We start from the raw sequence: 18,493 nt of genomic DNA, 5'->3' as shown, positions 1-18,493 counted from the left end.
ATAGGTAATGGATGGATGGATGGATATATGTGTTTGTGTTTGTCTTGACAGATGACTATGCCTCGCTATGCAACCTGCCCAGAAGGATTCTAGAAGATACCGACAGCCTGCGGGAGAGGCCGGGCTATGAGTACGGGCCTGACGGGTCGGAGGGCCCCGACGGCGCCCTCTACTGGGGCGGTTACGTGCCTGGCGGCCGCGGCAGCTACTACAACACTCCGGGATCTGAGTACGGGCCCCAAGACCCCCAGCCAGGCTCCTTCTACCCCGGGCCGGACTCTAGCGATGACTACGGCTCCCGCGAGGCGGCAAGGAGCCCTGTACTCCGGCCCAGAGAGTTCCAGCCCCACCTAGTGGACCCCTACAGCGGTGCGCATCTCCCAGAGGATTCCTGTATCTCTGCTATACCTGACCCAGCTACACAGATCATTTATACTGTACTTCTACTACTGACGCACTGTAGATATCTTATCTCTATTCTACAGTACTTCTTTATATTAACAAGTAAATCAGATTGTGTAAAATGAAACTGGACCTGCAATTCAATCAGTTCATTTACCAATTGAAAATGATTAGCCTGACAATAGTTTCTTCAAGTTAAATTAGTAACAATTAATTTCCAGTATAATACAATAAGACAGTATTTATACCGCTCTTAACAAAACAATTGTCGCTGATATACTACAGGAACACCTTGCATATTGTGAGATATTAATGGAAATGATACCAACATTTTTTTTTATGATTAAATGAAAAACTACAAAAAGGTGTGGCAACCAAAGATAGACTGTCAAGAAGATCCACTTACTCTTAGTGGTGATACTGTAGTACCATTAAGCTAACTAGGTTGTGCACATTTTGCAGTGCAGGCTAGCTGTTGTACTGTTAGTATGTTAGTAAAGGGTCGCTAACGCGTGTCCCTGTCTCTCCCCCTGTCTCTCAGAGCGCTACGACGGCTTCGAGGGGCTGCAGGCGGAGGAGTGCGGCGTCCTGAACGGCTGTGAGAACGGGCGCTGCGTGCGCGTGCGCGAGGGCTACACCTGCGACTGCTTCGACGGCTACGAGCTCAACCTGGCCAAGATGGCCTGCATCGGTACGGCCCCTCTCCCCCCCGTGTTCCAAGCCATTCACCCCCCTTTTTCCTGAGTTTAGGAGTTTAAGCTTTTTGCTCTAATTTTCTGTTTCAACTGAATCTACAGAGATGGGACCAATAGAAGGCTTGCATGTAGACATAAGGAGTGAAATGTATATTAAGAGTACTGTCCCTACCATTGTTATTGAGTGTATGTTTTTGTTCTTACTAATTGGAGGATATGCATAACCAACACAGTGGAGGAGGTCATTATTTTATTTTTAGCCTCAATTTGTGAACAGGAGCTTATGGAAACCACTCCAACCCAGAAGCGTGGACCCCAGCTATCAATGTAAATCATCCTTTAGATCTGCTGTGTAGTTTGAAGGGAAACTCCTATGATACTGCTTGTTTCCGTATTGTGTAGGAGTCATAATGCATGGAATATAGCAAATCTCAAGGTCAAAAGTTCCTTTAAATGGCACTTTGAAATGTGACATTTCAAGTTAGTGGCACTAATTTGTAAAATCAAGGGCCTTTCCAAGTCTCACATTTACGTACGACCACCATTTCACATTGAGAGATGATATGAACAGCCCGGGGCCTTTGGGTTGAGAGCAGAGCAGTGACAGCCGAGGCAGCCAGCAGAGCAGATGGAAAGCACGCGGAGAGTATCGATGAAAGGGAGTCTACTGCAATGTAGGCATTTTCAATGTAAGCAACAACAGCTGACTCGCCCGATGTGCCTCTGGCCATTCAGCTCAAATCAAATGTTTACACGCAACATGACGTCATGCAGCGGTGCTGTACATTTGAATCATCTGCTCGCTAAAGATGTGTGGTCCGGGAGATAAGAATGCACAGGACACACAGAGGAGTGTGTGTGTGTGTGTGTGTGTGTGTGCGCACATGAGGGTGGGAGGCAAGGAGAGAGAAAGAGTGTGTGTGTGAGTGGGTTTGGGTGCATATGAGGGGTGAGGCAGGGAGAGAGAGAAAAAGAGTGTGTGTGGGTGGGTGTGGTTGGATATGAGGGGGACAGACAGGGAGAGAGAAAGAGTGTGTGTGTGTGTGTGTGTGTGTGTGTGTGTATATGAGGGGGAAGGCAGGGAGAGAGAGAAAAAAAAGTGTGTGCGGGTATGGGTATATATGAGGGTGGAGGCAGGGAGAAAGAGTGGGTACGGGTATATATGAGGGGGGAGGCAGAGAGAGAGAGTGTGTGGTGGGTGTGTGTATATGAGGTTGGAGGCAGGGAGAGAGAGAGAGAGAGTGTGGTGCGGGTGGGTGTGTGTATATGAGGGTGGAGCCAGGGGGAGAGAGAGAGTGTGTACGGGTGGGTGTGTGTATAGCGAGAAGTGCATGAGGAGGTGATGTGGAGGGAGAAAATGCTATGAGAGAGAGGAGGTGATAGGGAGAAGCTGGTGAGAGAGAGCGGAGAGAGGTCATGAGGGATGTGTGGGGGCAGTGAGAGAAGGAGTGTGTATAAGAGAGGGAGAAAGTGAGTGAGAAGGACGTGAAGAGGTGATGTGTGAGATGAGAGAGCAGGTGTATGAGAGAGGGACAGTGAGAGAGAGGGAGTGTGTATGAGAGAGGGACAGTGAGAGAGAGGATGGTGTATGAGAGAGGGACAGTGAGAGAGAGGATGGTGTATGAGAGAGGGACAGTGAGAGAGAGGGAGTGTGTATGAGAGTGAGAGAGAGGAAGCGTGAGTGAGAGAGGGACAGTGAGAGAGAGGAGGTGTATGAGAGAGGACAGTGAGAGGAGGCAGGATGGAGGCAGTGAGAGAGGATGGTGTATGAGAGGAGTGAGAGAGGGGATGGTGTATGAGAGAGGGACAGTGAGAGAGAGGGAGTGTGTATGAGAGTGAGAGAGTGAGAGAGGATGGTGTAGAGATAAGCTGGTGTTTGAGTAAATCTCAGAGCGTCTGCAGGCCTGAGAGCGTGACCCACTATCAGCCGGGTGAGTGGAATGAATCATGTTTAAAAGGCTGCCTGTGAGGGGCGTGTCGTTTCTAATGCCTCCCCAGGGGGCGCTCCCGGCCTGGGAAGCGTCGGGCCCGTTCCTCGAACCGACACGCCTCTGCTTCCAATTTAACTGCCCGCGTCTTCAGCACAAGAGCGATAGCCACACCGGTCTCATCTCACATCACCGCGCCCAGACCTTGCGCATCTCAGACTCCATAACCTCCGGGGATCCGTCTCGCGGAGCGGCTCGGTCTTGAAAGGGCTGGGATTTCTGTGACATCGCGCGGATTGCGAGCGGACAGTTTCCAGACGGAGCGTGTGTCTAACTCTCTGTCTGCCCTCTCCCCTGTCTGTGCCCCAGATATCGACGAGTGCAAAGACATCGGCGACAAGGTGCCGCTGTGCAAGAACGGGGCGTGCGCCAACACGGAGGGCTCGTACCGCTGCACCTGCCTGCCCGGCTTCCAGGCCTCCGCCAGGCCCCACGAGTGCATCCCAGAAGCCCCTGCGTCCTCCCAGAGAGAGGCGGGAAAGTGAGGGCGTGTCGCGGCGCAGTTCTCCGTGCTCTCGCCCAATCCTCCCCCTCCCTCCTTCCCTCCGTCTCTCTGCCCGCACCACCGCCCCCCAGCCCTCTCCCTGGGCTTGGCACTAAACTTTCAATAGAACAGCAGGAATGTCAGCCCTCCCCTCAGAACAGATACACACACACACACACGCCGCAACACACACACACAACACACACACGCAGACACACACACACACCACACACACACACACAGACACACGCACGCAGACACACACACACACACACACACACACACACACGAGGACCCGGGTGGGAAAGAGCTGTGCAGTGAATGTATTGCATGGGATTTGTTACTTTGCTCTGTTTGCATTTGCCTTAAAGGGATCTCTATGAGGATTGACTCCAGGCATTCCACTCCTCGCTCCAGCCCTAATAGTCCAATCGGGTTCGCTCACATTTTCCTGTCCTCATACGGAGCTTCATGTACATACACTTCTTTGGACATTTTTTTCTTTCGTTCTATGAATTATTTATTTCTTTTAGAGTATAAAGCTTTTTAAACTAATAGTGCTAAATTATGTTTTGTAAAAAAATATATATATATATTATATAATGAATAAATTCTGACTGGTCATGTGGTTTTAATTATGATTGTTCTGGAAAGATACAGCCCTTACAAAAACATCCTGGAGGACAGGCCAGTTCCTCTGTGGTCCTATTGGATGTTTTTGTAAGAGTGTAAGGAAATGGCACAGATCACAACCATAAAAGCATCTGTAACCAGTGTTCACTGTACCCAGCTCTTCACCACTCACAAGTCCTCAAGCGATTATGTAAGGGCAGTGATGTTTCATATCTGCAGACACTTGGGTTTTAAATTCCATTTTCTTCACGATCTTTGTATCCACAAGCACAAAGCAGGAAAACCAGTTTTGACGACAAGCTCACCTCACAGTAGCCCACGTTTCCACCACTGGAACATACAGTATACAGCATAACGGTCCTTTATTTTGCTATAGCCACTCATGTTTTTGCGTAAATACATTATGCACCTTCATATTATGGAAAACGATTCAGTGTTGTTCTTTTTCTACCGTAATTTTGGTAACAAGATCTATCCATCCCTGCACATATTAACAGTGAGCATGTGCGTGGTGTCGAGCCCTTTTCACTCATTGGCTGTGTTTGAATGGTCAGCGAAATGGCTTCTTCACGGAAGCCCACAGATGATTCAGACAGAATGACCTACAGATCTTTAAGAGCACATTATGTTATCCAGGCTCTGCTAAAGCTAGAAGATTGTTTCACAAAGGAAAAGGCGTACCCTTGAGGACACACCAAGACACAAACATCTTAACTCCCACTATAACCTAGATACATGGTCCCTAATGACCTCTTCTGCTGGAGGTGGAGTTGATCTCGAGTGGCGTTGGTGTCAAGAGGCAGTATTTGGAGGATAAACAAGGTCTTGCCCAACCAACACAATGTTCGTTCAATGTTCCTCTGTCTAATGCAACATTACAATACTACAAATTACAGCAACTGTAACATAGTCATTGCAAGAATGGTATGTGTTAGTTGGGAAGTGGCGTAAATGTATATGGTGAGCTATTTTATGTTTGATGGTTTTTTACAAGCCAGCCTTTGCTACACAGCTTGTGCGGGCATATGTAAGGACATTCAACATGTATTAGCACACATGCAGTAAGACTAAAGATACAATGCTCAAGCTCTCCATTAAATGTTTACAGAGTGCATTCACATTGTGTTTGTCAGATCCCATGTAAGATCATTCCCACAGATGCAGACCAGAACGGGAGATACTAGAGCATTGTTGAAGGGGTTTGGAATATTTTGTACAGATCTAGTATTATGTAATTAAATTCTTTGTGATATATTCTAACTAGATATATAGCACAACCAATATTTTTGCTTGACAAAAATGAAAAAGAACCAAAAAAACATTCAATATAATGACTTAGCTATGTAGATTTTATATCTCTGTAAAATTGTTGTTTTTTTAACATATCTTTTATGTATGAGAAAAATGGTTTACACTGTACCATAGAAAGTGTATGTATCCTGCCCTGTGGAGCAGACATTGGAAATCATTTTGGGGCTTGGCAGTACTCTGTATCTAGCACAGTCTAAATGTGGTGCCACTGATGTGTGCAAGCAGTCAACCCAATCACTTAACGAGTGATCTATGCCATTGCAATTCTGCATCAAGGATAAACGAGAGATTAAATGCTTCATGTCTTTCACAATACATCTGGATCAGAGTGGTACATCCCAGGGAAAAGAGCACAGATGTTTTGCTTTACAAAATGCCTCACACTTGCTGATGGAGCAAAAAAATATATACAAATAAAAAGAGATCACATTTCTTTTATATTCTGGCTTTTGAGTATGAACAACAAATGACAGCTATCTCTCCAAAGTGCTAACATGGTGTCTGTGTCTAGAGAGATCTTGCCAGCCTCTAAAAATAACGTGTCTTTTGTATTATTGGATGTTGCCTTTTTCAATGACTGATGCCCTCAACCTGCATTCGATAAAGAAGGAATTCTGTATGCAGTGGCTACTACAACGTAGACAGTACTGTATACTTCCCTTCATGTAATTAGACTAATGAGACTCCCTTTGAGGTAAAGCAAGGGGTGATGGTTTTTTTGTTTGTTTTTTGGTGGGGTGGGGTTAAATACATAAATTATAGGATGAAGGGGAAGTCCCTCTGTTTGAAACTGGTCTGGAAATATTTTTTTGTTCATTCTTCATGTTTGCCTCTAACTGTAGTCACTTTCAGTCATGAAAATAAAATTCAAAAGAAAATAAATAAATAGTTGTCATTTCTTATTATTGTTTTGCACAATCACAGACACAAAGCTCACACTATTTAAAAACGCCTAAAATAAGAACATCTGCCCATAAACCCAAAACGATGGTAATTCAGCAACAGGTAAGGCCTTCACCTTTTTCGTTTAATTTATCAGGCAATAAAGGGAACCTATTGAGCCCTGAAATGCAATTTCCCTACCTGTAGCCGCAGGGGTGTCAGTCATAGATAGTGGATAGAATGAACGCCTGTAGCCTATTGGGAGAGACATGAAATATATTTGCAACAACAGCGACATCCAGTGGACATACGAAATGTCTCTGTTATGCTCGTCCTTTTATGATTGGTTAAATCTGCATGACTCATGGTTTACGTTGGCTTTTGGGAAATTGTGTTTTTTTATTTTCATTCAGCGCATGTTGACTCGCGCTGTAAAATACAAGTCCCACAAACACGTGCGTAAATATGGCGGATAGCAACTGATAAGTAATGTGTGTTTATAAAGTACAGTAATGGGCACGTTCTCATCTGCTATATTAGTCTGATCCTTTTAAAGTGTATATCGAGCATGCTTGTTTAATATAGAACATTTGGTGAACAGTTTCACCATATAAATATTCAGCTATGTGCAGACTTGCAAGAGAAGTGATTACACTTTGTTGTAGGTAGCTAGGCTAGACGTATGTAGCATGTAGCAGTTAATGGTTGTTATGGATTTCTTGAACGATGCTCAAGTGACACGTAGCTAATGAGTCGAATGTAAAGTTGCAACATTTGGAACGTTGCTGAGTGAAATTAGTTTTGGGTTCGTTGGTTCGAGTAGCAAGGGTTAACACTATCCAGCAAGTTGGCCATCTATGTAGAAGCAACTTCACTCTGAACGTATTTTATTCTGTTTGATTAAGTATGCATGAAACATTTGTCGAGAACTATTTCTTGTTAGTCACATTTCTTTAATGTAAAGGGGCGTTGGATGACATGTGTAAGAGTAAATATGAACTCCAGTTTCACAAACCGTATCGTCGAAATTCAGACTGTTGCAGGGCAATTCTTTCGTCAGTTTTCGCGAGATAACTGATTTCCCAAGTGTTTGTTAATGATGAGACAATATAGACTGTGAGATACATCTGGAAAGCTTCACGTTATTAAGCCGCGCTTTAGGGTTCAGGTAGGTTGAAGCCTTACAACAGAACGCTTCCATATTTTCAATGGAAAGTAGAGAATGCGAAACACAATGGAGCAACAGACACGGAGTTATTGTAAGGAAGCGGAAAGCTTCAGTGAAAATGGGTGAGCTAAACTTAATAACTGAGAAGACCGAAGATGTAATAACTCCGAAGACGAACGAACAACGGAGTGACTCGCAGTCTCCTTTCAATGGCGTAATGAAACCAACACTAAAGTTAAAACCCTGCACTACAAACACAGACAAGCGGAGCACAATCTATGTCTTTCCGTTGGTGGTGTTAGCATCTTTTGCCACACGCTTTTACTTGATCCTGGAACCACCCCATATATGGTGAGCCCTTTTGTTCCTAGTTTTTATTTGCTGTCTATTGCAAATCAAGTTGGGGATTAAGACCATATAAAATGCTACAAACTTGAGAGTTTATGCATGATTTTCTCAACCTCTCTGGGATTTATGTATAGATTGCAGGAGGCACAATCTGTCTCAAACTTGATGTCTAGCCAATTACAGAGATAAGCAGATAAAACAAAATGTTCAGTGTTTAGTTCTCACCATATTAACTTATCTTTGTAGCTGGGATGAGACTCACTTTGGGAAAATGGGCAGCTACTACATCAACAGGACTTTCTTCTTTGATGTCCATCCACCACTGGGAAAAGTATGACTGATTGCACGTGAAAACATTGTATTGCACATAATATTTTGAAACATCCTTGCATATCAGTTTTCTGTTTTCTTCAAATTAAAGTCTGCCTCTTCTGCATTTAGACCTGTATGTTTTCTGAGCCTCTTGTGAGGCTGAATAATTGGTTGTGTATTGCCCGGTTATACATCATCTGTATGGACCAACCTGTAAGTGTGTGAAATCTTTCCTTGTGTGCTTTAGATGCTGATTGGTTTAGCCGGGTACATGACTGGCTATGACGGCACCTTTCCGTTTGGAAAACCAGGAGACAAATATGAACACCACATCTACTGGGGCATGAGGGGGGTGAGCCTCATAATTACAGCACACTTCTACCCAGCCCTCTCTGCATATTTGACTTTCAATGTGTTTTTTGCTGTCTGTTGCTAAAAGCGCTGTTTGCTGATCCGATTGGACAGACACGCCATGTGTGCCACTGCCTGTGGGCCTTGCTGGTGGTCGGGCCCGAGGCAGTTGCACGCCGCTGATAAGTGTGCTGGGTCTGGCTCTCTCTGATTGGACCATCGATAAATTTGCTGGCTTTCCCGCTGCAGTTCTGCGCGCTCCTGGGCTCCTGCCTGCCCCCTTTCGCCTACCTCACAGTGCTGAACCTTTCCCAGTCCCCCGCAGCTGCCCTCATCTCTGCCTCCCTGCTCGTCTTTGGTGAGTGTGTTTCCATGGCAACGGGGTCAGGTTTTGTTTTCTCCCCACTTCAAACCAGACCGTGCCCATCGACTTCCAGTGTCGTCTTGAAATTATTCACAAAGACAAGCAAAGATGGCTGTGTAAAATAAACACTAGTCATTTCTCAATTAATATAAAAATATTGTCTGAAAAATATAAGGCACACTGGACATCGGGGCCCCAGGTTTTAATTGTCCTTTCAATAGACTTATTAGATGGGTACAAGACTTATTTCAACTTATACATCCAGTAATTCATTCACCTATTAGAGTATATTTAAGCCAGTCAAAAGTGCTGTGTTAATTATTATTAATAACCAGCCTATCAAACAAAAAATACATGTACGTTTTCATTTTTATTCCATAGATTACAACCAATACAGTATAAACTATTACTGGTATCAGCAGTAGGGTGAAAGGAACATGAATGAAGAACATATAGTGACACAGATAATTTGTACTTCAGGGAAAACAAGGTCCAACTGCTGTCTACTTTGAGGTCTATAGAGATGTACTGTAGTAGTACCTGGCTGATATACCCTCTTTCAGAGTGAAATACTGAACTGTAGCTCTGGTGGGATTTTTTTCATCATTGCCTCCACAGACACTGGTTGTATCACCATCTCCCAATACATTCTATTGGACCCCATCCTCATGTTCTTTATAATGGGCTCAGTGCTGAGTATGGTCAAATTCAACCAGCAGAAAGACAGGTAAGCAGTCACCTGCCTTGCTCAGACTGCCTGACCTGTTCATGCACTTTGTTTCTAGGATAAGTGGATCGATCATATTGATGCTGACGTATTTGAAAGTTTGTGTGCATGTCTGTGTTCTCCAGAATATGCTCAAGTGTCAAATATTAATTATCAGATAATTGTAAGAAGTGTTGAGGCACAGCTTTGGTGAGTTTTATTAGGCAACCCAGCAGTTATAATGAGACAGAGAGCGATTCGCGGAAAAGTGTCACACCAAGCAGACTCTTTGGGTTCACAGAATAACTGAAGAACCATGTGTGCGCAATAGATGGCTCTAAATACTTTGTTCTCAAAGGCAGGAAATAGACATGTGCATTTTACGTCGGTTGTTTAACTTTGATGTCGGACTTAACCTCCACTTCCTGCTGCCTGCCGGTCAGTGGGGGGTCAGGAACATCAAGGTTCAGAACATTAAAAAGTCCCAAACTTCCCAGCATTTTGCTCCAATTGCCTGGATTTGCTAATTAGCACAATTCTTCAGTCAGGGGCTGGAACAAATGAGTGAAATCAGCTGGCTGAGTTCATGGAAGGAAGAAACACATGGCAGGACTTTTACTTTTTGACCCCTGGACTTTCCCCCTCTGCTCTTGTTTCCTGTAATCTAATGAAGTGATAGGGAGGCTTGTCTGTGTCTGTGTGTGTGGTTATGAGGTATAGCATTGAATACTATTTCCAAAAACAAGACATAAATAGTAGTGTGACTAGTCCTTTTACTAGACATTAATGCATGAGGAGGGGTGTCAGAGTCTCTGTGTTTGAGCCAAGTGCATGAGGGGGGGTTGTCTGTGTGTGCGCCTGTGTCTTTGTCTGTGTTATGGCCGTGTACATGAGGAGGGGTGTGTGTGTGTGTGTGTGTGTGCCTGGGTGCGTGTCTGTCTGGGTTAGTGCTCTACATGAGGTGGGGTGTGTGTGTCTGTGTTAATGTTGTGTACATGTGGACCGGTTTGTATGTAAATGGGGGATGGGTTTTGGTTGGCTTTTCAGCTGGGAGAGGGTGGTGCTGTGTCAGTGAGTGAGGTATGATGCCTGGGTTATCTGCTGCTTTCTATCTGAAGAGTGGAGGAAAGGAACCCTATGGGGTCTGTAATATTTTACGTGGCCTTGCACTCCTTCATAGTTCAGGCTGCACAAAGTAATACCAACTTAGTGTTATTAAGACAAACAAGAATCACATGTATGGCCACAGGCAGAATATGACTGCAATACCAACAGCATAATGAAACTGTGCTATATTTATTTTAATATAACCAAATATCCTACATGTTGCTTTTTAAATATCTTTGCTGCTTTCTAATGCTTAAAATATTATTGCATTCAAGGCCCTTCAGCGCCCCCTGGTGGATATGGTTACTGCTGACAGGAGCGAATCTTGCCGGAGCACTAGGGGTGAAGTTTGTGGGGCTGTTTGTCATCCTACTGGTGGGACTGAACACTGCGTCGGACCTGTGGGGGCTGTTGGGGGACCTGGAGATTTCTATGGTACCACCTTCTCACCACTGTATGCTGTACCTCCGCTCAGTCTATCAGTCTGGAAGAGGTCTGATGGTGTCACTGATCTCTCTTTCTCTCTCTGATTCTCTCTCTCCCTGCCTCCCTCCCAGACGGAGCTGGGGAAGCACCTCCTGGCCCGTGTGTTCGGGCTGATCGTCGTCCCGCTCTCTTTGTACATGACTGTCTTTGCTGTCCACTTTGTCATCCTGAACAAGAGGTTGGTGCTCTTCTGCTGACCATGTAAAGATCCTTAAACGTTACATGTCATTTCTCAAAAAGTCACCATTTATGTACGAAAGGCACACGCTGGCTTCCATTCAGGATTCATAGATGGAGTAAAAAAATCAGACTGTCTTTGCAATCAGGAAAAAATGTATGATTGAGTAATCCACTTGTAACTAAAACTATTTCACCTGCAATTAGACAAGGTGAACCGCCTGCAACGGCAAGCACCGGCATCAGACGTTCTATGGTGGGGTAGTTCATACCACTGAAATTCCTGTCTGTCCTGTTTCCTCACGTCGCAAAAATCATTGGGCTGAACTAGTATTTTACACTTTAAAGGGTTAATGAGTCAGTGTTGTGAGTGTGATTGCTGTGCAGGTGGTGATGAAGGACTCTTTCTCTTCTCTCTACAGCGGTCCTGGAGACGGCTTCTTCAGCTCAGCCTTCCAGTCTCGGCTGCTTGGGAACAACCTGCACAACGCCTCCATGCCCGAGTGTGAGCCGCCGTCGCCACGGGCTGCGGTTCATTACGCGTCCAGCCCCCCGTTCACCTTCCACCCGTCTGTAATGGCAGACTGTCGCTATGGAAACGTGATGTCACTGTTCTGATTCTCTTTGTCGCTCCGCAGATCTAGCGTACGGCTCGGTCGTCACGGTGAAGAACCTGCGGATCGCGGGCGGGTACCTGCACTCCCACTGGCATCTGTACCCGGAAGGGGTGGGCGCCCGCCAGCAGCAGGTCAGCTTCCTGTTTGTGCCCAGTGCCCGCCGCGGTCTGCCCCCTTCCTGCCTGTCCCCTCTTGGGCAGCGTAGTCCTTAGCTGACCAGGCCGTCCCTCTTGTGCGTCTCTCCTCAGGTAACCGCCTACCTCCACAAGGACCTCAACAACCTGTGGGTGGTCCGGAGGCCCGACAGTGCGGGCAGTGAGGACGGTGAGAGAGTCGCTGGTTTGCAGGGGGCGGGTCATGGTTATACTGGGATTATGGATATGTCTGAGCCCAGTGGTTGGTTCAGTAATGTCTCCCTCGCTCTCTCGCTCACTCTCTGTGATGCAGACCAATCTGGACCCCCGAAGCGTGTCCGTCACGGTGACATCATCCGGCTGGAGCACAAAGAGTAAGCGCCATCCTCGTCAGCTTGACCTGAGGTGAAATGGTCGCCATCTTTCTTTTTGGTTACTGAAATGGGTCTTTACGATGAGTAGTAAAGGCAGCACTGTGTGTTGTGTCTCAGGACCACTCGAAACCTCCACAGTCACTTCCACGAAGCACCCCTCACCAAGAAGCACTTCCAGGTCACGGGCTACGGGATTGTGAGTAATTAATAATTACCTGGCTAATGTCCGATTATTAATGTAGTCCTGTCATTTAAATTAGCTTAAATGAAAATCTAATGTTTTTCTTTGGTGTATTAGGTTTTTCTTTAGTGGTGCATTTTTTTAGTGGTGTATAGGTTTTGTTTCGCTGATATACATTTTATTTCAGCGCATAATTTAAATTAAAGAATGATTTCCACTGCCGTATTTCACATGCGGCTTTTTGCAAAGGAGGCTGGGGTGCGGGTCTCACTCCTGTCTGGCTTTGGCAGAACGGGACGGGGGACCCCAATGACCTGTGGCAGGTGGAGGTGTGCGGGGGGCGGAAAGGCGACCTGATCAAGGTGCTGCGCAGCAAAGTGCGCTTCCTCCATCGCTCCACGGGCTGCGCACTCTACTCCACCGGCAAGACCCTGCCCAAGTGGTGAGGCACATTATTCCGCAGCAAGAGTCTAAAACCCTGGCCCTGGAGAGCCGCGTGGCCTGCTGACTTTTATTGTGGCACGGCATCTAATTGATCAATTAACCATTTGAGCTGTAGGCTTTTTTGTAATGTGTTTTTTTTTCAATTCAAAGTCAGTGTTCTAGAACTCCACTGCTTTAAACTACCAGCATTTATTGTTACATCACATTAGAATGTTCAGTTAAGAACATTCTAATCACATATTGGTGATCTTATACCTTAAATGGTTAAGGCAGTTTATGACAGTTTGGGCCTGAATTTGGTGCCAGTGTTAACTTAAAAACAAAAACCATTCAGGATCAGGCACGAGGTTCTTTGCTACAGATTTGGTACTTAATTGGGGGTGGTGGGGGGAGGGTTGCAGTATGAAAACCCAGGTGTGGATTGCTTTTGTACATTTGTTGAACTTGGTTAACCTGACAGCATCAGTAAATATCCAGATCTGTAGCTGAATAATGTATAAACGCTTAACCGATGTAATTCACACTGGATAAGCAGAAACACATTAAGCAGGAATCCACGCGGCTTGTCTTTGACCAGAAACGTGACGCCATGGTCCCGGCCTCCTCGGCTGGGCCTGTGCTTTAATGAAGGGATTGACTGTGCGTGGGGATCCGAATCCTTGGCCTGAAACTGGCTCTGCGGTTTTCCCTTGACAAACACTCATAACCCATTTACACGAATAGGAAGCCTGCCATGGAAACCCAGTGTTTGCTGACTTTGGCGTCGGTCCACTCTGCCTCCGTCACCTGGCACGAATGCAGGAGTGTAGTTTTACCTTCTCTGAACTCTACAGAACAGGGAACGCAGTCACGACACAGAAATGTGTCGAAAGAAAAAAAGGTATAAACACCGTCGCTGTGTGTGTGTGTGTGTGTGTTGCGCTCTTGCTGTTTAGGGGATGGGAACAGGTGGAAGTGACCTGCAGTCCGTACCTGAAGGAAACGCCCAACTCCCAGTGGAACATTGAGGATCACATCAACCCCAAGTGTAGGCCTGGAGTGCCTGTGGTGGCTTGTTTCACCATATATATGTAAAATATGCGTAATGGTTTATACCGTGTTTCAGCATGAATTAGGCCACTGGATTTGTTGACAAATGATGAGCGAAGACTGGCTTAATGAGCTGCCCGTATTTTGCGTGCGTGTGTGTGCATGCGTGCGTGTGTGTGTGTGTGTGTGTGTGTGTACTTGTGCTTACACCCACAGTGCCAAACATTAGCCTGTCGGTGCTGAAGCCTTCCTTCCTGGAGATTCTTTTCGAGTCTCACATCGTCATGATCAGGGTGAGCTTATGGGAGGGGCCTGCTGAGCGCAGGTTTAACATGGGCAGGAGTAGATCTACAGTGTTAGACTTACAATGCTGTAGCTCAACCATTTCATTCCATTTTCAGGGCAACAGTGGTCTGAAGCCCAAAGACAATGAAATGAACTCTAAGCCATGGCACTGGCCTATCAACTATCAGGTATGTAACGTGCACCTTTCTGAGCTTACATCAGAACAATGGACTGCACAGTTACATTGTGTGCGCATAGTATTCCATGTTTGTACGTCGCTTTGGATAAAAGCGTCTGCTAAATAAATGTAATGTAATGTTAAAGGCAACTTACCTCTGCTATCTCTCTCCAGGGCCTGCGATTCTCTGGAGTGAATGAGACGGAGTATCGTGTGTATCTGCTTGGAAACCCTGTAAGTTCCGTGGCCGGGCTGTGTATCTGTATCTTCCCTGCTCAGACTTTGTAAAGACTGATGCTCTGACTCTGGCCCATCTTTTCACCAGGTGATCTGGTGGCTCAACCTGTTCAGTCTGGGGCTGTACGCGTTCATGGTGTCTCTTGCTTCCCTGCTGATCCAGAGAGGGGTCTCTTTGGCCGAGAGGAACATGGGTAAATGGTCCAGTGAATTTTAGAAGTATTGTGCTCCTTATGAGAGAAAGATATTTCTGGTGCCTGGAGCTCTAAAGGGGAGTGCCCTAGCTTTAACTCTAGCCACGCCCCCTTTTGAGCTAGGCCACTCCTCTTTGGAGCAGCTCCAGGCGCCAGAAATACGCGCTTGCCTTTTGGGGAGGTCTCCAGGGGCTTTGGTAAAGACCGGAAGTGTGGCGTGTGCTGTGTTTCAGAGCGCAGCAGGGTGCTCAAAGGGGCCGGGGGCCTGCTGTTCCTGGGCTGGCTGCTGCACTACCTGCCCTTCTACGGCATGGGCCGCATCCTCTACTACCACCACTACTTCCCCGCCATGCTGTTCAGCAGCATGCTCACAGGTACCGCGCGGCCTTCCCATCAGTCCTTTCACTATCCCGCCACCCTCAGGCCGGGCGCTGGGGTGTTCAAACTGTGTTCACGTGAGGCTGAATTTGGGCACGGCTCTCAGACAGGGGTTCGGCATTGGGCTCGCGGGTGAGGTCTTGGGGCCGGGGGTCCTCTGAGCCTGTGCTGTCTCTTTCAGGGGTCACCTGGGACGCCTTGCTGCAATGTGGTGACCTGCTGCTACCCCCGTCTGTCGCCTACTGTCTTCAAAGAGGGGGCCAAACCCTGCTGCTCTTGGTCGTCCTCTACAGGTGAGGTGGTGGTATTTCTGCTGTATAATACACTTTCAAAAGTAAATGCTGCTTTGACCTGGGGGGTCGTTGAATTGATCTATTCAGTTCCTTAATTCAATCAATAGTCAAGGAATTCCTAATTCCTTAAAATGCCTATATCACAGCCAAAAATGGGGAGTACACTGGTTGGTAGGGGTATATACCACCCTGATTGCCCTAATTGGAAATGCATAGATAGTGTTGTCTTCCTCCAGCTGAACCATGAGCTTTAATAATAGTTAGCTTTAATTGCAAAATGAAATGAGGGTAATTTGCAGCACACAATGAAATGTGCATTTTAAAGCATTTCTGGACACAATGACCGATGAATTCGTTAAATATCAGTACTAGATGAACAGATACCCAGACTAGATATCTTGGCACTCATTATGCAGTCCGTTCTCGACTCAACCAGGAAAACATTTTGTGTGACATTTTTACATTTTACCAGTATCTTAAATGCCAGCCAGTGTCAAAATATCAGACTAAGAAAAGGTCATTTTCTGGGTGTAGTTTACAGGATCAGTGTAAAAAAAAAAAGAAAAAAACTAATCCTGGCTTAAAGTACCACTCTGATAGTCTCTCAACATCACATAGTATTAACTGCCAAAAATCAAATGAGGCTACGTTCTAAGCTAGTGTGTAATGCCTCAGGTCAAAACAGTTATTCAACTTAAAATTAGTCGTAGAAATTGTGTGTGAAAAGTAAATATGTTATAACAGTACGAGTCTCAATTTTGACTTCAGTTTGAGTAGAAAAAAATTGGTGAAAAACTATTTTCTTTTCGTGCAATATGTTTTCAATATGTACAATAAGTTCTTTGATTATTTAATTGTACAACCCTCAGGTATTTGCAATAGTTCCTATTTTTACACTGTATCCCCATATGCTGCTGTGGCTGATTTTGCTGGTTTCTGTCCTGCAGTTTTTACCTGTTCCACCCTCTCTCCTACGGCATGAGGGGACCTCTGGCCCATGAGCCAGGTAGTCCAATGGCTGGCCTCAAGTGGATGGACTCCTGGGAGTTTTAATGACCCTGAAGAGGAGGAAAACATTGACTGTTTGACTAGAGCCCCAAAACACTGCCTTAATTTTACGTGAACTCTCGTAACACTACAGCGCATTCTTTTACATGCTACTCTTCGAGGTATGGTGAGGTTAAGATGTGCAGTTCTTGCACGTGTAGCGAACCTTCGACTGATAACCCGTGACTGATGAGCAATGTCACTTTGTGTATAATTGTGTGTCTATCGATGTGTGTAGACATGTGTTGTCCACAAATGTAAATTGATCTATATTCATAGACACTACATGATATTTATTTTAAAGTATCCAGCCAAGAACACTGAGTTTGTCTTAATTAGCAAGACAAAATTGTATAGACTGATATTCTGTATGACTGTATTTGTAGTTGAATTGCACTTTGTCCTTAAATTTCATCCCAATTTGGAATGCTCGGCTGTTTTTTAAGCCAGTCACTGCTTTGTCCTTCAGCGGTTTTGGGGAGTGCACACTAGCACGTACGCATTCCCCAAAAGTGCTGCCAGCTGCCATTTTAGTCAGCAATCCAATTGTTGAGAGCTTCACAGGCCTTGCACAGCTAGCATGGGCAAATGGTCGGTGCCCAATCAACTGAAGAATGTGGCTCGCTCTGTCACACCTTGGCTATGGAACTATCCAGATTAGATTCCAGACTGGGAATATCACTGTTCTAATAGCAAGTGCCTAAGATGCCTACACATTTCAACTGCCAACTAAGCTGGTTTAATATAATTTATTTGAATTTTGTTATATCCTCATTTTTCTTTAATTTAATTTCCAATTATAATAATAATTCCAAAGCTTTTCCCCCCTTTACCTTTTCTGTTCATTTCAACAACCATTGAACTTGTGATGCTGTTCATGCATTGATGTGGAAAAAAAAAAAATAGGGAAAAGTGTTTCATAGATTTACTATTTTTGCATAAAGCTATTTGAATTCTTACTTGCAGGAAAACTTTGTTCACAGAAATAAGACCTTAAAATGTTGGTATGTGTTTTTGTGTGTGAGGAGCTGAGCACACCTGAAAACTCTGGAGTACTGTGGTATAACTTTACTCTAGTAGTACTGTAGTATTAGTGAGGTCCAGATGAATTTCATGTAACACTATGACTAGTTTACACTACAGACTGAATTAGAATACATAGACAAGTGCCTTTGGAAAGGATATGTTGACCTCTAATGTGAAACGCTAGTGTTTTTGTCATGTATGCGTAAGTCTGATTGTATTTTTTGTTTTAGTTATATTCTTGAATTCTGATTTGTGATCCAGTATTTTGTTTTCCCATTTAAGAATGGGAAAATTTGGTTTGTTTAATGATTTTCACATTATCAGGCAAAGTGGTCAGTGTGTTTCTTGCTAATCCATAATTCTAATATTTTCGCCTCCTTTGGGATTCACTTAAAATGTATGTTTGGCGTGAAGGCAATAGGTTGAGAATTTGTGTTGTTAATAAGTGTACAATGTTGCTATTTAAAAGTGCTTTGTGTTGTTTTTGTTGTTTTGTTTACTCCAAACAAAACAGAAGGGAACTAGCTACTTTAGTTATTTTACATTTTGGTCAGTCACATTTAATAAAGGTCTACTCTATTCCTTATCTATTTTTGAGACATCAAGACTTTCTTTTACAGTGTTCCAGAGTCTCCAATTAGCCTACCTGCGTGTATTTGTGT

The 18,493-nt window shown here is 45.0% G+C and overlaps 2 protein-coding genes across 2 annotated transcripts in view; both read left to right on the top strand.

Moving 5' to 3' along the window:
* Positions 1 to 6,399, top strand: part of LOC135250888 (latent-transforming growth factor beta-binding protein 2-like) — a 108,768-nt gene extending 102,369 nt beyond the window's left edge. Inside the window, exons 38-40 of the mRNA XM_064327679.1 lie at positions 52 to 369; positions 944 to 1,093; positions 3,395 to 6,399. Coding sequence (XP_064183749.1) covers positions 52 to 369; positions 944 to 1,093; positions 3,395 to 3,570 — 644 coding nt within the window. The 3' untranslated portion in view covers positions 3,571 to 6,399. The remainder of the gene's footprint in view (positions 1 to 51; positions 370 to 943; positions 1,094 to 3,394) is intronic.
* Positions 6,400 to 6,851: 452 nt separating this feature from the next.
* pomt2 (protein-O-mannosyltransferase 2) lies at positions 6,852 to 18,417 on the top strand. The gene is made up of 21 exons (XM_064327652.1): positions 6,852 to 7,914; positions 8,158 to 8,242; positions 8,471 to 8,575; positions 8,824 to 8,932; positions 9,557 to 9,665; positions 11,027 to 11,186; positions 11,309 to 11,415; positions 11,837 to 11,919; positions 12,053 to 12,162; positions 12,280 to 12,355; positions 12,479 to 12,539; positions 12,657 to 12,735; positions 13,011 to 13,162; positions 14,100 to 14,191; positions 14,410 to 14,486; positions 14,595 to 14,666; positions 14,831 to 14,890; positions 14,982 to 15,087; positions 15,321 to 15,461; positions 15,647 to 15,758; positions 16,706 to 18,417. Exons 1-21 carry the CDS (start codon positions 7,604 to 7,606, stop codon positions 16,809 to 16,811), a joined length of 2,313 nt encoding a protein of 770 aa, XP_064183722.1. The 5' UTR covers positions 6,852 to 7,603; the 3' UTR covers positions 16,812 to 18,417.
* The last annotated feature ends 76 nt before the right edge of the window (positions 18,418 to 18,493 follow it).

The sequence above is a fragment of the Anguilla rostrata genome, chromosome 1 (assembly GCF_018555375.3).
Source record: "Anguilla rostrata isolate EN2019 chromosome 1, ASM1855537v3, whole genome shotgun sequence".
NCBI lineage: Eukaryota > Metazoa > Chordata > Actinopteri > Anguilliformes > Anguillidae > Anguilla > Anguilla rostrata.
Note: the sequence above shows the minus strand (reverse complement) of the source record. Positions and strands in the feature narration are given on the sequence as shown.

Coding starts and splice junctions, on each gene's coding strand:
- pomt2 (XM_064327652.1), top strand. CDS start 7,604: ATGGAAAGTAGAGAATGCGAAACACAATGGAGCAACAGACACGGAGTT. Junction 13,163..14,099: donor GGCAAGACCCTGCCCAAGTG/GTGAGGCACATT, acceptor CTTGCTGTTTAG/GGGATGGGAACAGGTGGAAG. Junction 14,487..14,594: donor CTCACATCGTCATGATCAGG/GTGAGCTTATGG, acceptor TTCCATTTTCAG/GGCAACAGTGGTCTGAAGCC.